The following is an 18871-nucleotide window of genomic DNA, read 5'->3' on the forward strand; positions in this document are numbered from 1 at the left end:
ATCAGTATTTCAAAATATCTGATGGTTAATGGACAGAGGGCGCCTCACTTATAAAGTTTTTTGTGCACAGGTTTAACATGCACTCCTGGCTGTGGTTCACAAAGTGATACACAATGATGTACTCTATAACACTAGATGAAAGTACTGAGTGGTCAAAACCTGCAAGGGTGCCCTTAGGTGTCACTAAAAGTTTGAAATAGAGGAGCGAACACAGATTAAGCTCAAAGTTCCAAACTGGCTTTGACATTGTGTCTTTTCATCCATTAATGTTCACTAGGCAACATTACTATTCACAGGATGATTCTCCCATGGGTGCTCATAATTTTACATGGGTGTCTATGCTTGAGCAGCGATGCAGTCAGCACCTGTGTGTTGTGCTGTTGTTCTTGTGGTGGCTATATTTGAAATTTCACTGGAAATAAGATGTTTAGAGCCTACTGTATGTTCAACATTGACATCCTGAAATGAGGTCTAAAGTTTTATTTTTTTTAAAGATTTACTTTGTGCAAGCATGTTTGCACGTGTTCAAGGAGCATTTCTAGTTTTCTTGCAGAGAAAATGTTTGGTTTCTTAGGGACTGCCTTACAAAGCCTCTGTCTGGATATTGAAAAGGAGTGATTGAAGAACACACTGCTTATTTTGGCTTTGCTCTGTCTTAGACAGGAAGAGCAGAAATCAATCAAAGGACCCTGTTTTTTTCCCTCTCTTTGGGCGTCCAAAGTTTGGCTTATTGAACGCTCTTATTTTCAAGATTTACAAAAGACCAGTCTGCACCATGTTTGTGCTTTTCATTTAACCCAGAAGGGACCTCACTTGCTGGTAGCTTGAGGCAGCCAGGGAGTGAGGTTCAATGTGGTGTGTTAGCATAGCTACAGTGGGGTTTGGTACTAGACGTAGACCCAGATTCCCTGTGTTGCTATATAACTTCTCCCCTGCCAGATAACCCAATCTTCTACTTCTTATCAGACACGACAAGAAGAACGTAAATAAAAACTGCCACAAGTCTCTGCAGGGAGGCCCCGCTGCCCTCACCACATCTCCCACATGCAATAGCAATACCACAGTTGAGGCGGAAGGAAGGAAATTGGAAGTATTTCGTTGGTGTCCCCAATCCCTGGTAATAAATAAGAATTGGACGGGTGAGGGAAGAGGGCAGGTTGTAGTGGTGAGCTGCTGCATTAATTACGTCGCCTAGCAGAGGGACTGTTTGCTGACTGCTGTGCTGATAGGACAGGGCAGGGTGGTTCCCATCACATGATGTGTTTTGATAGAACTTTGCACCTTCCTGTAGAGAGAATTTTATCTTTGTTTTCCAACTTTGTAGTCACACCAGAAAAACAAACAGAATTGGATGATAATAAAACCAATAAAACACATTATTAGTTTGGTGTTTGTCAAAATCTCAGTCCAAAAAGTCAAACAGTCTGCAGCTATTCCAGCAGCTCTGTGAACCCCCTTTCCCACTGCACAAAAAAAACCAATAACTGCCTTTAACATCTGGATTTTGTTTGTAATGGGAACGGCTCCAATAGGCATTCACACTTGCATCAAATGACACTGCAGTAGGTACAGGTTTTATCGTCTCTGGCTCTAATCGGCTTCAATTGAAATACAACATCTAGGTAAACGCGCTAATTTTACTGGTGAGATGCAATGATGCACCACCACAAAATGCTACCCGTCTGCACCCAAACAACACTGTTCCAAATTATTTTAGACCAAAATTTGAAAAAGAGACTGAACAAGTACGAAATATTAAAAGCATTTAAAAAAAAACCCGTAAAGGCATATTTGTCTGCTGAAGAGCTCTGTACACAGCTCTGATCTCGTGGCAATCGGAAAGCAGTCTATAGCCTATTTTAAGTGGGTATACCCGTGGTAAAAAACAAAACAAAAAAAAATGTGTACACATGATTATTCACTCTAATTAAAAAAAAAAACGAAATTAAAGAAACTAAAGAGGTCTGATCAAGATTATTTGTTTATAATGTGTCTTTGTTAACTACTGACAAAAAATAAACATCAGCTTAAAAAAACAGCATTGGTCGAACTAGGGAAAGTATAGCTCAGCCTCATGGAAATGTGATTTAGTTTGTAGCATTTTTTCAAAATTGAAATTTTTGTCCTGAGATGAAAAGTCATGGGAAGTTATCATAGCCCTTTTCTTGGGTAAGATTTCAAAGTTATCCTTCTAATAGTTGTTGAGCCAGTTGCATTTTCAACCTTTCCTTTTTTCTCTTTTTAGGTCACTTGCCACTTTATGCTTTTATCATGAAAAATACAAAGACAATGACATTCATTGGAGGATCACATAACATCAAGATTATTGAATGTGCAATGTAGGAAGACATTTTTTTAAAAGTGTCACTCAAGCCCTGGCTATCTGCAAATCCTTTTGGACAGAGATCCCTCTCTTCTCAGTGGGATTCGAAGTAACTGCACTGCTACAGGCAGGCATAACAGAGACCTGACCTAAAAACAGCAGGGATGAGGGCTGAGGAAACCATTTCCCAACAGCACACTGAGATAGTGATTTAACATTGGCAGCAGTGGTTAGCAGAGCTCACAGGGTCTCATGTCCCCTCTTTTTATGGATCTGAATAAGCCAGCTTTTATGAATGATAATGACAGCAGAGAAGTGTGAGAGCTAATTCATTGTTCGCAACTGTATCTGATCTGGACAATTATGAATAATGGGAATTCTGTCTTCGTCCAGCAGAATATTGGCCGTACATCAAACATGGTGTACGCAACATTATTTAAAACACAGTGTGATCATGCAGTCTCTCAAGCTGTGCAATACACTGCTTGATGTGCTGCAGTGCAAACTGTTGCTGTGTGCTGCATTCTGGGAAAATGTGTGCAGCTTTCACTCACTGTTCTCTTGCCAGCTGCCACCTGCCTGGATCTGCTTTCATGTACTGGGGGGGAGTTAGGTCCTCCCAGATGGTTCCTTAGTCTCAGAGCAAGTCTAAAACAAAACAAAAAAAAAACAAAAAACACCAGGCTTGTGTCTCAATCAGAATAAAAAATAGCATATGAGTGACTTTACATTCAACATATCCTCATAGAACGATTTGTAGGATATACTATAGTTATGGGCATCTTATTTTTCATACTTTAATACCTTCCTGAAATTTCACCTTGGTAAACGGTATATGACAATATCAGTGCAGCGCTAAACCCCACCCCCACCCCTATGGACGGTGAATGCACTAATTGTGTCCTACTTTTCAATCAAATAAGTAAACAATAGAAATCCACAATGTACCAATATTACTTTTAAACCATGTTGATAAAAGTAATATTCTCTTACCTATTTTCCAAAAAAATATAATTGTACATCTTTTGAATTCAATTTTCTCTCAGTCATGGGAGACTGACAAGTATTTATTGCCTTGTTAACTCATCATTAAACAAACTTCATTCAAACTTGACAAAAACAAAATATAACTCACCCCAAACTTTTTACTTTTGATATTAATATAGTTTGTCAATGCACTGTTCCAACAATCACCAGCTCCATTTTGGTTGAAATAAATCCTTAATTTGTTAGATGTAAAAAAAAAACAAAAAAACATGACGTTATTCCCATGGTCTCTTTGCTGCCGGCAGTTTACAGTCCTGTAACTTATCCCTCCACCACTATTATCAGCTCAGCTGCCTGTTCCACTAGGAGGGATTGGAGACTGAGCTCTGGTGGTGCATGCTGTGCACTACATACAGTGAGTCCAATCAAAAGAGGAGCGCCTGTATTTATGAAAATATTGAAAAACATACCTTCAGGATTTCTAAATACCCTGATATACCCTTATATACCCTGATATACCCTTATACCGTGAAACTGCCCAGCCTTATATCTTTTGAATTAGCAACCCACAAATGCCATTGCGTCCTTAATGTAAAGTTACGTTTAGGCATGTTAAATTACTATGGTTCGGTTTAGGAAAAGAAATATGGCAAGGAAGTGCCTTGAGTTGACTCAAAGTTCACACTATTCAAAATACATGACTCCAGTTCCTGAGAAAAGTCACAATTTTTATGACCCATCCCTCAACCCAACCTACCACCTTATAAGAGCACATGGGACTGATTCTTTGTTTACTCACATCAGCGCATTGTTCATTTGATCGCCTTATGAAATACATGGTATAGCATTTGTACGAATTTGGGTGTATTAACAATTTGTAAGGACAGCCTGAATTATTGCATATTTTTAATGAGTCAGTCTAAAAGTTCAGGTCAGTTCACACCGCTCATCATGCTGTGCCGTTAACAAATCCTTCACAGAGTCAAGCCTCGCTCTATCTAAAAACAGTAAGCTGTCAAACCATATACTGAGGTCTTTTTTGGAAATTATACTGTCATGCAACTTTACCTTATCTCAAAGCCTGAGGTTAGGGTTTGATGCTGTGACCTAATTTCTTCCCAGACAACACAAAAAAACCTTTTCACAGAGCGCCACAAGAAGCAGAACGCTAAAAGTTGTCTTTCTTTCCCACCTCAACAGATGGAGTTCAGCCTGAACTCTTTATCTTCAATGAGCTGTGCGCCCTGAAGGATGAGCCGGGGCCCTGCAAGGCCATTAAGTACCGATTCTTCTTCAATGTCGACACGGGAAACTGCGAGCTGTTTGAATACGGAGGCTGTGGGGGAAACGCCAATAATTTCGAGACCCTGGAGGCATGTGAGGAAACTTGTGTTGTCTCAGGTGAGTTGGACCCTTGTGGCTGTTTTTGACATGTTTCCAATGATTCACCTTGATATTTCATTAACAAATATCCACTTAAAAGTGACCTCAACATCACTGACACAAAGAGATTCAAAAGGCTTATTTTTCATAATCACAGGACACAGGACATAGATGTATTGTAGCTTTGCATTGTTATTTTGTTAGCAAATGATCAGTTTTGTTTTCAAGGACCGTTGTTCCTCATTAGACTTTATTGCCACCTTGGGCATAAAATCCTATTACAAAGTCATTTTGTTGGTATGCGGCGAAAATGGAACATTGCCAGCACATTAATTCTATTTTCCTGGAGGCATTTGGTTAATGAAAAATATGGGCACATTTAAGAGAGGCAGCCAGTATTCTATTATTTATGGGTTACACATACTAAACTGATGATAAATTGATGTTGATGTTTAATTGATTATAACTAATAACAGAGTCTTCAAACTATTTTGAGTCCCCAATTCTCACGTCTCAGTCTTTAAATGGATTTTTAAGTCCCCCTCCACTCAAAATGTCTGGGCTTTTTATGTTTATGTTCTTCAACAATGTTTGACCTTGATTCTACTGACTGTTATTTTGTGCAAAGTTTGTCACTAGAGAGGTGTTTTTAGATTGCAGTGTTACAGCATGCTTTCCCTTAATAACTTTTATTACCGGTATATGGTAGGAAGCTAGTTAGTGAGACATGCTAATGTAAACACTGTCTTCTCTCAACATCACTTTTTATCCAGTCCTCTTTCGATACCAAGTACAACCGTGTCAACACGTTCTCAGTCCCGATTTGTCAAATATGGCAGGTGGTCAGTGGCCCAATGCTTCAATCTATAACGCTCTATGTACGCCTCAAGTGTCAGTTTTAGACTCTCATTTCTCATGTCAATTTTGACTAATTACACGTGATATATTATACACAATATTCTGTGAAAAAAAACCTGTTCCCCTGTCTCCCCTTCAGCCTTGTAGAACTTCAAATAACCTTACTGCATGCATATAAAATCATAGCCAACCGGCTTTGATTGGTTGTTTTCGATGTGCCATGGTCATTTTTGTAAGTGCCATTAGAAGCAGAGGGAAGGGGAGGAGGGATATAATCTGTCATATGTACTTCTGTCAGAATATAGTGACAGTACCAGTAAATGTGAGTAAAAGATTTCAACAGTAGCTTGAAATACAACAAAGTTTACAAAAAAACAAACAGTGGTCTTTTGGGTGAAAGTCCTGTGTTTATTTGAACCCATCCACCACCCCACTGTTCAGCCCTCATCAGACTTTCTCACTCTTTTTCACAATTTTTATTCTTTATGGGTTTAAGTTAGAGTTAGTGTATATCTAATACAGTCTAAAGGGTCTAAAGGTTGCCTTGTGCAGCGGAATCAGACACCAAAGGCCATGAACTAGGCTGCCGTACTTGATGCCCTGGAAATATGAATTGGCTAACCATGTCGAGAAGACTTCAAAACTTTATATACCTGCTGCATGTAATTATTGGACAATCACCGTTATGGGAAGGAATGTAGAGAAGGTTCAATTGCTTTGAACAAAAAACAGTTTAATTCCCAAAATGTAAAGGCACTGAGGAAATCAAGGTGACAGGAATCTGCATCAACATATGGTCACCTTAAACAACCAGGTGGTAATCATTTAATTACTGTCAATAAAATATCTTATGAAGCAGCTAGATTAGATAAAGGCTGTAATTGGACAAAAAAAAAATCACAGCAACCAAGTGCATAAACAAAGCAATAAATATCACCCAGGGCATAGAGCACATGGATGGCTGCACGTGTTCTACATCTGGAGTGTGTGCATCTTATCTATACTATATGTGTTTGTCTATATCAGAGACTGTTTGTGCTGCCTGTATGTAGGAAAGGGTGTGCATTCACCTCTTTGTAAAAGAATCTGATTCAGGTTGTTTTTATCGTTCAATTAGAGGGAAATGAAAAATGTAGCAAAAAATATATTTTCCCAACTGGATTCTGGGTGGATGGGGTGAGGAGCTATGGCAGTGTTCCCAGGTAAGAGTTGAGTTAAAAACATCCAGATATTTATAACACGGATTCGCTTTATTTCCTCTCACACTATCCTTAAATATTGGGGGTGCTATGCTATGCTATGCTATACATAGATTGGATTGCAATTAGATTGCATTCATTATCTCAGTGGTTGAAAGTTTTCAGTGGTGTTGCATCACTGAGGAAAATGGAAACCCACTCAAAAGGCGAATTTTGGATAAACACAACATTGAATTCTGAAGTTTTATAACTATGTAAGGGCAGCTGGGAATGACTGAAAGTAGAGGGTCAAAGGTCACTGCAATTGTGTGTATGTGTATTTGACTTAAAGATGGACAAAAAGTTGCACTAATAGATTCTGTTGATTGATTTTTACTGCATCAGTTGTCTTTAAGAGCATGATGATACCTGCTAAGTGCAGTCTCCCAGCACAGGGAGACATGCACTTAGTTTTTGTGAGATGTCAGTTTTATATATTAACTGCCGCTGCGCTTGAAAGCAATCAAAGCAGCATCAATTTGACCTTTGACCCCTGGGAGTCGGATTCATTCACAGTAGGACGATCTGTTCTGTGCTGGTTTTGGCTCAAAAGCACTTTTGGTTGAGTGGAACAGTGCTGAGATATGTGTCAGAAAACACAAAAGGAGAAGACATGCAGAAGACCCCTTTCTCTCTGACACAACAGCTTTATGTAATGGTATCTGTCATTTACAGCAGGAAAACAAAACACCTTTAATACTCGAGCTTGTCTGATCAACATGAAATATACCCTTGCATGACAGCAGTGACACATCTATCAAAGTATTTAGATGGCGTGTTATTCTGCGGTGTGACGAAGTGCTTTCTCCCCCTGGCAAAAAATAACCTTCACCTTCTTATTGCATGCCATGGGATACATAATGCAGTCAGACAAGAGGAGCATGAATTACTTTGCATCCTGCAGGCAATGCCATATGCAGTAGGTGCCCGCATGCGATGAACCATCGTCCGTCTCGACACAAACAAATTTGTACCTTAAAGATGGAGTTGTGGAGTTTCTGGCTCCAGCTGATCTTAAGGTGACATTAAATAAAAATGGCTTTGGCAGAAATATGAAGGTGACTGTCAGATATTAAAGCTGCTCTGAGTGTGCAGTCTTACTCATGAGTGAGAAACATGCTGCTTTTTGATCATAAAGAAAATGACACTGCATTAAACAGAGTAATAAAACTTGGATTTGTTCCGTGGCATTTAAAGGGCAGTTTCACAACAATTTTTATTAGTTCTTGGTTGAATAAGAAGGTCAGGTTGCAGCACATCTTAACACCTTGCAATGGTTCCTTTTATCTAAATTGAACACACTTCCATGTGTGTTTCAATTTTTACTGTGCTTGGTGGTGACTTTGGCTTCATAGCCAAAGTCAAAACTAGAATAGAAAGAAGTACACGGTGTCCAAATTCCAGCACTACATACTAATAGTTTTTCACTGTGTACTTTAGTGTGTTCACACTGAAGAAGTGTCACAGTTCTGCATTCCTGGCCACTTGCTCACTTCTGCTTGCCCAGTCATCCAGCTCACATTCAGATCTTTTCCACTCACCCTGATTTCCCGTGTCACAGCTTCAGTCACGTCAACCTCATAAAGGCAATTAAGTGTACCTGTTCCTTATTACACACAGCCAATAAATATACTCCAGTCTTACATATACTCTTTGCCAAATTGTTCTACGCCATTTCCATGAAAGACTCCCCAGCACTTTATTCAGGACTGATTTCCGATAAATGCGTCAGCCTTCTGTGCCTGACATAGCGATCTGCCTCTGTGTCTTTGGTTCTTGTTTGCCTCTGACTGCTTGGCTTGATCATCTGACGACAGTGCTACAGTGTGAGTGTTCCCATTTGCTTACCTGTGGTTTCCTTCAGTCCTAAACTTTTACCATGTCGCCACACTCACTTTGTGTTTGTGGGTACTTAATCCTCAATCCTCGTCCTAACTTAGACCTACCCTCTGCCTGCCCCGTACCGGGTCATCTGCTTGGACAGTGTACCTATCTGGTTCTGGATCATCAACCTCTATGACTGCGTCCCCTGTCTGCCCATACATGGTACTGATGTTTGTTATTTAACTGAACTGTATAAGTGTGTGGAAAACTTGTCACTGGCTGCTTGCCAGTTTCGGCCTGCCAAACCAGCCGGGGCTGCCAAAGACTCTGTGAAAAGACTGCTGTGTTCAACTGTACTGTGTGCTGATTACCTGCCCAGTACTGTTCCTGCTGTGTTGTGGCATTAAGCATCATTACTAACTATCTCTGGTATCCAGTGTCCTGTGTTTTGGTCCTAATACGATCCCTTAAAAGAAGTGGATTTATGAGGAGGGGCCTGTTTTGTATCACACACACACAAAGACACGTGTTCATGCACGTGAGCATGGGGGCGACGCTTTTGGTTGCTATTGGTTTTCCACTGACCAACAAGCAGTGGAGGTAGTGTGCAAAGAAGAGTAGCAATAAGCAATGACAAATTGGTGACAAATTAAAACATAAACCTGAGTAAATGAGTGGAGAAACATAATAAGTAAAGGAATTAAGCTGTGGGGGGCATTTTACTGGCATAGTTTGTGTCCACTTGTCCTCATGTACCTCTTTTCCACCAACTAGGAAGTGGTTACGTTCAGGTTCGACCCAAAAATTGGTTCTCAGCTGGAACCAAAACATAGCAGGTTTTTTTGGACCTGAGGTGCAACATCAGTAAGTGTGTCATATTCTACAGATTGGAAGGAGAAAATGGAGAAGGCAATAATGCAGAAGTCTAGTGAGACTGTTGGAAAAAAAATAGTGTGAATTGGTGTCATTAATAGCTGGCCAATGCACAATGCAAAAACAAACACCTCTAATAAAACAAAGGTTTGCAGGTAATTAATGCAATGTGCCACTTTGTTTCTGTTGTTTGCTCCCGTTGTGCACTGTGCAATACCATCCACTGATGACACATCATGATCATTATGGTTGTACTCAAACAGGTGAAATGTGGATTGGTTCACTAGATAGCACCAAGGTTCAAGGAATCCTGAATGGAACCATTTCAAGAACCAGCGCTTATTTGTTGGAAAAGAGCTATTAGAAGGAAGGGCCAATGATGGAACCTTTTTATCTTGGTAGAAGTGCTCTCCTGCAGGATGACAGTCACTGAATGGATTGATGAGTACGACAATGATGTGACACATATGCTGTGGCCTACACAGTCACCAGATCTCAACTCAATTGTTCAGCTATAGGAGATTTTAGACCTTCAAGAAATAGGAAAATATATTTTAGATGAATAGTGTTCATCCCTGCAATAGACCCCTACAGACTTGTAGATAGGCGAGGTGTGTGTCTAAGATGTTATGGCAGTATACAGTGGCCCATCCCCTTACTAAGATTGTAAATTTTTCTCACTTTGATTTGTCACCTATTAGGGTATATATAATGCATTTTAAAAAAGTATTTTCGTAAGAAACACTGATAGTTAATGGGAGTTTTGTTTGTTTAAAAGAAAACTTCATAGTGTACCCTTAAATAAGCTTGAAACAGTTAGAATGCATGCAGAAAACTGCTTTATTTTAACACTGAAACCCCAGTGACATCGTTTTGATCTGATGCCATTTGGTGGGACTCTAGTGAGCGTGCTCTATGTGCCCCATGAGCAAAATCATGACGAAGCCCACGGCAGATTTTCATCACATGCATCCAATGAGCAACTTTCATGAAGTACATTTTATTTGTACATTATATTCCGATTAACGTAGCAGCTGGAGCTGTTTATGCCAATTTGCTTCTTTGTATCAAAATAGGATTTTTTGATGTTTTCCAGCAGTAGTGAACTTGTTGGACCTATAGGCTGTAAAAATAATGGATTTAGCTACAGTGAGGTTACCCATTGGTTTGGGAACACCCGTTTTGGAGCCAGTTCAGCATTCTGGCTGTTGCCATCTTGGTATTTTGGAGCAGATTTGGGCAATAGGGTCGAACTGTGGAGGGGCTACGTGTCGATCTGACTGAACAGTCAAGGACACTATCTGCATCCATCCTGTCACTTTAAGTGTCCCTCACTTATTTATGCGCAAGTTTAAGCCTTAGTAGAAACAGGTGAAAAAAAAAGAAAAAAAACACCTCTGTATAGTTTTCATGAATTATATGTATGTAGTATACACACTGAGTGTGTAGTATGACAATGAACCACAGCTGTTTTTTATTTATTTATTTATTTATATTTTTTTTTACAAACAACAGACATAAGTGAGATTGATGCAAACAAATAAAACCATTAGTGAGAATATTAGTCAACCTTGAGCTCCACTGCAGTAAAATTAGTGCTACAGTAAAACTAATCTTGTCTGGCTTATTAAGTAATGCATTTGTAGATTAATTTTAAATTAATCTACATTAACAAAAACATATTTGCAATTATTGTGACACACTTTCTTTTTAAAAAAAACTTTGTACAATATGATGCTGAAAGTATGTTATATATAGTAACCACATGCAATAAATTATCACCTCTATGATTAACAAGAAGGTGAAGTGTTTTTCAAGAATGGTTTTATTCAACAGCAACATACATTTAGAAATGTCATCACACTTCTGCCTTAAAGAAATCAGATCTCAAGGGCCAATGCGCTGTGATATTACCCATCCTGCAGCGGGGCTGTTATCATCAAATCAGTGACATTTAAATTCCTACAAACAGTGCACACTACAAAAACTGCTAGTTCAATCTAAAATGAATGATTGTTCAAATAAGACTGTGTGTTAGTTGTACTTTCTCATGGGTCTTACACGTGACAACACGGCTTGCGACTGCTTAACAAGAATGTTCTTGTAAAGGTCACAAACCAATGTGAGGAATAATCTGTCTTTCTGCCTGGAAAACTTTCATCTATCTTTGTAAAGGCTTTTGCTATCCACCCCCGATGTTCCACTGAAACCTCGATGAGTCATAACCATTGTGTCCCAAACTCTCCCTTTGGACTGCTGTCCCTTTTTCAGCTTTGCTTGAAGAGGTCAAAGACACAAACACAGTGTTTCTTTCTGACAGTTGCACTTTCTTTGTCCTGAGCTCAGGGCTGATGCTCAGTCTGTGAGCACAGACTTTGTTAAAAAGAAAGTAAGCAAAGGAAACGTGTCAGAACAGCACAAAGAGCGTGATGTTGTTGGAGGTGCAAAACTTAAGGAAATGTGCTTTCCAGAGCTGAAACAATTAGTCAGTGAACTGACAGAAAATTGGTAAGCTACTTTGATAATTAACCATTAATACACAGTCACTAGAGTTTCACCATCTCTGTGTGAGATTTCATGTTTTTATACCTCCGTGCTGGCAACAACCGTGACCACAGGCACTATGTTTAAGGGTTATCCATCCATCCCACTCTCGCGGACTTTGGCAGAAAACATCCACTTGGACTCAAGCATGGACTGATTCAATTTTGGTGGCCAAAATGAAAGGTCACTGTGACCTTGTGTCCATCTCATTCTCATAAAGTCAATATCTCAAGGACACTTTAGGGTAATTTCTTCAAATTTGGCACAAACATCCACTTGGACTAAAAGATGAACGATTAACTTTTAGTGGCAAAGGTCAAGGTCACTATGACCTTGCATTCATCTCTTACTTGTGTTAGTAGTAGCTTGAGCACCACTTGAGGAATTTTTTTCAAAATTGGCACAAACGTCCTCGCCTTTGATGGTTGAAGGTCAAAGTTCAAGGTCTATGTTACCTCACAAAACATATTTGTGGCCATAACAAAAGAATTTATATGCTAACAAGGGCAAAATTTCACACATATGAACTTCTGACTTTTTATATTCATAAGATCAAAGGTTAACTTCATGTGTGACATGTGATATGTGACATCACAATGGTCTACTAAAACACTTTTCTTGCCATTACTTAACATTATAACTCATGAACAGAAAGGGAGACATTTGAACAGACACTGAATTAGTGACACAAAGTGTGCTGATTGTGTAACTCATTGAAGAACTTATAATAAACCAGCAATTTGGGGTTTTCAGCTGTTCATTGGACAAAATAAGTTTTTTTTTTATTAGATAAAACTCATATTTCTCTGCAAACATTGTGAAATTGGTGCTTCGGTCCTATCAGATCTTTACAATAAGCAAACAGTAACATAGAAACAAAGAAATTAGAAATGCAATAGCCATTTTTTATATGGATAGGTTGCTATTGCTGTTGAGGTTGGCGTCTTTCTATGTGATAAGATTATGTTCTTCTCCATCTAGTGTTTACTATTATTCTTACGCCTGAGTTCACTTACTTTGCTTTAATTTCTCTACTATTAGAGATCAGTGTCCTTTTCCTCCATGGGAGGCCTGCCAAGATGGTGTCAGCACTTTTAGGGGCAAAACAACTGAGCCCTTTAAAAAATATGTTTAAATGTACTGAAGAAAACTTAAGGAAAAAAGCAGTGAGAAATCAATGAAGCCAGTGAAGTGATAAGGAGGATTTGGGGTTTTTGGAGATGGGTTTTTTTAGTTTGTAATAGATGAATTGTGTTATGTCCTAAAACCTCATCTTTTTGGGTAGGACATTCCAAAATGTGCTAATATGAATATGTATTCTACATACACAAAGCAGGCTCCCTTTCAAATCATCTGAGCCTCTTTTAAATATTCTATGTTGCTAAAATATTGAGGTTCTCTTGGAGAGCAGCCAAAACTCCCTGAAACGACGGACCGTATGATTCACACCCAAACACCTAAAAAAAAAAGAGCTGACCGATAATTCTCCTCAAAACACAAATCACCTCTTCCACCTTCACAGCTCTGATAGGGAATTGTGTTTCTGAATTATTCATCACTGCCTTGCTCTGGAGAGAGCGGTAGAGTACCCTTTGACACATCTCTTTGCCCACACTTTCAAGTCAAAGTCACCTCGTAAAGTGTATTTGGATGTTACAACGATAGCCTTTTAATCATGGTCACCCTTCAGTGGAGTGTGGTTGTACAAAGACTTAACAGATAAACCAGATAGTGAGCGTGTAGCCAGTGTAAGACATCCTCTGGCAGCTGTTGGGGACACATTGTGTTAAGTCTCAGCAGAATTCTAATTTAGTTTCGAACAAGGGTGATTGATTTTGTGTTTTGTCAGCTTGTTAGCCAATAAATCTTGATGTCTGGTCAGCCAGTTGTTGTCTTGTTATAAACCCATGTTTGCTGCATGTCTTTTAGAATCTAGTAGATAACATTTACAGCTTAAAGCGAAAGTTTGACATTTTGGGGAGTTAGAGAATTTGTTGTGTAGAAAAATAGGGTAGATTCAGAATTATCCGTAGTGGGGTCACTCCTTCAAAGTCAGAGATTCAAGTTGTAAATCAGGGCCCCTCAGTTAACTGAGATCCAACATTGCAATCCAACATTGCAGAAGGAAAACAACCAATCAGAGCCTCTAACGCAGTGTCAGTCATTGCCTGTGCACAACAGCCATACAGTAAAGACAAATTAACAGAGAAGATCCAAAAATGATGACCTCCCACTTTCACCAGAGATGACCATCATGCAAACTTGTCTTCGCTGTGCATTCTGGACTTTTTAGACTTCTTAGCTCTGATTGGTTGTTTTTGTTCAGGTGGAATGGATGCTAGTAGCACTAGTAGGAGCCTGAGGAACCTGAATTGTTTCACAGGTTATATGTCTCATGTACCACTGTCAGGATGTGACAGTTTTAGCACTTATGAGACAAAGATTTTTTTTTTAATGAAAGTTAACAACTGTAGCTTTAGGAATTTTTTACACTCTCACATTAAATATCATATATTGTATCATGTTGCATCAGCTATTTATTGAAGCTATATGATGTTTTCACCTTGTGAAATACTATTCAAACCCATGTTTCAACTATGTTGTATGCATTGTGCAACATTTTTGATGCATTTCCCCAAAATACAGCCTGGGATTTATTTTTTTTTTTAACTTTTGGAAAGCTTCAAGCAAAGTTTTGTGGGTTTGATTGAAGTTTTGTTTGTACTGATGGGGCTTAAGAGGGTTTCTTATTTATTTCACCGTCTCAACATCCTTTGGATTATACATTCATAAAGTCAGATGCCTCATCAATGCTGTTTTTCATGTAAACATGAAGTATAACATTACCAAACTTTACACATTACAGACAAGGAGTGAACGCTTGTGAACATGATATCTCAAGAACGACATAAGGGAATTTAATTTCCAAACATCCACATAGACGCAATGAACTAATTAGATCTTTGTGGTCATAGGTCAAAGATCAAGGTCACTGTGACCTGGTCTGCCATTCTCGTGTACGCTATATCTCAAGCACACCTTGAGGGATTTTCTTCAAATTTAGCACAGAAATTCAGTTGGACTCAATGATGAAATGATTAGAATTTGGTGGGTGAAGAATTGGAGGGATGAACTGATCAGAATTTCAGGGTCAAAGCTCAAGGTCAATGCAGCGTTTTGTACATTTCTCATGAATTTAATATCAACAAGAAGACCCTAATGAAGGGTTTTCCTGAAATTTAGCACAAGCCTCCACTTGGACAAAGGATAAAATGAAAGAACTTTATAATCAAAGGTCAAAGTCACTCAGAAAGCATGTTTTTGGGCATAACTCAAGAATTCTTGCATTAATGAAGAAAAAAATTCAGACAATTGTCTAATAGGATATAATGATGAAATGCTGACACTTTATATCCCAAACTTCAAAAGTCAACTTCACTGTGAAATCATAATGTTCTGCAGAAATACTTTTCTGGCCATTGATCAATATCATATCTTATATATCATATAGGGGGAGACATTTGGTCAGAAACTGAATTGGTGACACTAATCTTAGGTGTCCACCCTTAAAACTGTGCTTATTGTAGAGATCTTCTGTGCTTCTGGGGGAAGATGTGTGTGAAGCATCCTTGTTTTCACAGACATCGATGTAAACTGTAAGTGCAGCTTGACTGGTGCACTGAGGCATTCAATCATGTGGTAGTTCTACTTTGATAATTAAATCATTATCCATCTGTGTAGGGACCATACTACCCTGTACTGTACACTTTCCATGGTGGGATACACACACACTCTGCTCTGTTGTTGAGAAATGTTGATCAACTGTAGTCACGGCTTGTCAGGTTGCACCTGTCTTGGTTGACAATCCCAATACAGTATCTTTGAGACTGAGCCAGTCCACTGGAAGTGATGCATTTCACACCGCAGTTGTTACAGACTCAAATCAAGCATGAGCCTGTCACTAGTTTGTAAATGTTTTAGGTTTCTTGACGGTGTATTCAAATAAACAGCAGGGTTCCTGACAACCCCCCACAAAATCTCTGCTGTCTTTACTGTCAAGCACTCTTCGCTGCAGAAAGTGAGAACATTTAAAGTTACAGATTTCAGATTTAAGAGACTCTGGATGCGGCTAGTATGACATATTTGATGTATAAATAATCTCTAGTTTTTATTATTTCCTTTCAAAAGCATAAAGGTTGGATTGCCAGATGATAACAATTGCCATCCAGTAAAGGCAGACAAACAGGAAGTAGAGATGCAGTATTACAACAATCTTACATCAACCTTACACAATGAAAAATGCAGAATTTAGATGAACATCAAACTATAGCTCAGAGCTGCAGTGCCCCAGTCCCAATACTCCGAGACCCGAGGGTGATAATATATGCAACGAGCTCTAAGAAGTGAAACATGGGGAGCGAGAGCTGAGGTAAGAGATATGACAGAAAAAAAAGCAGAGAAGGAAGACATGACAGAGGAGGTGATGTGGTTCACAGGGGAACATAGGGAAGTTCTTGCTGTGCGTGTTGACTTTTCAGCTTGTAGAGGAAGATTGGGACTGTATCTGAAACCTGACTGGAGTGGAAATGTCGCTGTACCGCTGGGGAGACAGGAAGTGGGCGAGCTGTGACCGAGCGGCCAGCGATTACAAAATGTGTCCTGGCCTGTGATTCATTTATAGGACCTTTTACCGTACACAGACTTTGAGTGGCTTTATCTTCCCTCCCAATTTATTATTACATCCATACCTTCCCTTGGCTGGGTTTTCCTTCCAATACATTTTTTTCCAGTGGACTGTCTTGGACTCTTGTTCTCTCATAAATCTGCCATTCACTGCTCTACCCCTTGAATCTTCCAGGGTTGTAAGTTTGTTTCACCTTTGGAGAAGACACATATCAAACAAAGGTTTGAGGGTCCAATGCCAGAAAATTCTGGGTAACACTGAATTTCCTACATTATAGTGAATTTTCAGCATCAAATTTGTGCCTTTTTTTGCTTCAAGTCATGGTGTAAATGTTTTAAATTTTTATTGTTAAAGTCCTCTGCTACTTTAATGTTTTATATCTGGGGGACAAATGTGCATGTTCTCAATATTGAGGTGGCTGTGTTCCGTGCATCTCTCCTGAAATCTACACATATGGCGTCATAAGTAAATAAATAAAACAGCTGTCACTATTAGACACTGAAAACTCAGTCAAGGCAATGACGAATGACACTTTATTTCCAGAACACTTCTGTCTTGGTCAAACAAACCTTAAAAGAAAGTTTGTCTTCATGAGTATGAAGCAAAACTGTGCTCTACGTTGCGTCTTGATGTGCTTAGACAAACAAAGGGATTTTTCCACATTTACTACTTATTTATTAGAAAGGAAATGAAATCATTTGGGATACAGTTGGTAACTTTTATATGATAGCTTTTTTTTTTCATATTTGCGAAAACTGTCACCATATCCTGACAGTAGTACATGAGGCAGCCACTCTCTTGAAAAATCATGTTCCTCGGCTTCAACGAATTGCTACTAATGGCACTGTCCCATGTGAACGAAAATAACAAATCAGAGCCAAGGAGTCTCAATTGCAGTGTCTTGGGCACAACAGTGTACACAGCAAACACTAAAAAAAGAAAACGATGTAGAAACACATTCACTTTTTCTTTCACAGCAGACTATCGCGTTTACTTGCCTTTGCCATACATTCAAGACTCATTGGCGTTGAATGGAAGTTTTTATTCAGCAGAGTGTATTTGTGCCACTGAAGCATTACAAGGATGTAGACGCAGATTTTCACAGATTATGTGCCTCATGTACTACTATCATAATATGAAGACATTTTCAGCAACTATGACAAAAAAATATTTTAACAAAAGTTCCCCACTGTCTTTTCTTACTTTCTTACGATTGTTCTGTTTCTCCCTTTCCTAGATGACAAGAACCCGTGCCATTTAGCTGAAGCTCCGGGTCCCTGTCGAGGGCTGGTGACGCGTTACTTCTTTGACAGCGAAAGCCAGCAGTGCAAGCACTTCTTTTATGGCGGCTGCTTTGGCAATGCCAACAATTTCAGGAGCATGGCGGAGTGCCAGGCGAAATGTCAGAACCCAGGTAGGCCAGTGGGAACTTTTGTCCTTTTACAGTAAAGACTGGGAAACTTACAAGCTGTCCAGACAGCAACGTTGTTAAGTTCTATTCAAAACCACTAATTAAGTCTATTGTGTTCAGCAGATGTGAAAGCTTCAAAGATGCTGTCATTTAGTGGAAAATGGACTATCTTTAAAAAAGAAACACGCTATTCTAAGGCCTTATCAGAGCCAACACCTCTGCCTTACAAGTCAGCCGTACATGAACCAAGATTTGTAAGCTCCTTAATTTGGCCAAATTACTTTTCCTGCCTTTACTCCAAAGCAGTATGCAACTTGTAATGTACTGTATACTTCTTGGTCCACTGACAGCCGAGGCTCAGCAGATCACAGCTGCTCCACAACACATGTAAACTCATTCCAGAGTGGTGACATAATCAAAATAGTTCCACCTTGGAAAATTAACTTTTTGATGAATTTTGGCTGACCATGAAATCACATTCCACCTTGATTTAGCATTTAAATCGTTTCAAAGTGACCAAAGCGCACTCAATTATGCTAGACTTAGGCACGACTTAAAAGTCATTTAGATATTGAAATTGTCAAAGAAAATAACGAGTAAGTCGCTCGACTGTGACCAATTCTGCAGACAGCCTGTGTTGTACTGAAAATCAATTGGAAAAGCTTTTTTTTTTGCATAGCAGTTTCATATAGATGACTCTGTCTGGTTTCATTAGTATATCATATGAGTTTGCGGACCAACACCCC

General features: G+C 39.1%; 1 protein-coding gene across 1 annotated transcript in view; it reads left to right on the top strand.

Annotated features, from left to right (window-relative positions):
• Window positions 1-18871, top strand: part of LOC121949318 (tissue factor pathway inhibitor-like) — a 50823-nt gene that overhangs the window by 24032 nt on the left and 7920 nt on the right. The window contains exons 2-3 of the mRNA XM_042494980.1: window positions 4511-4711; window positions 17952-18128. Coding sequence (XP_042350914.1) covers window positions 4511-4711; window positions 17952-18128 — 378 coding nt within the window. The remainder of the gene's footprint in view (window positions 1-4510; window positions 4712-17951; window positions 18129-18871) is intronic.

This window comes from Plectropomus leopardus, chromosome 10, assembly GCF_008729295.1.
Source record: "Plectropomus leopardus isolate mb chromosome 10, YSFRI_Pleo_2.0, whole genome shotgun sequence".
NCBI lineage: Eukaryota > Metazoa > Chordata > Actinopteri > Perciformes > Serranidae > Plectropomus > Plectropomus leopardus.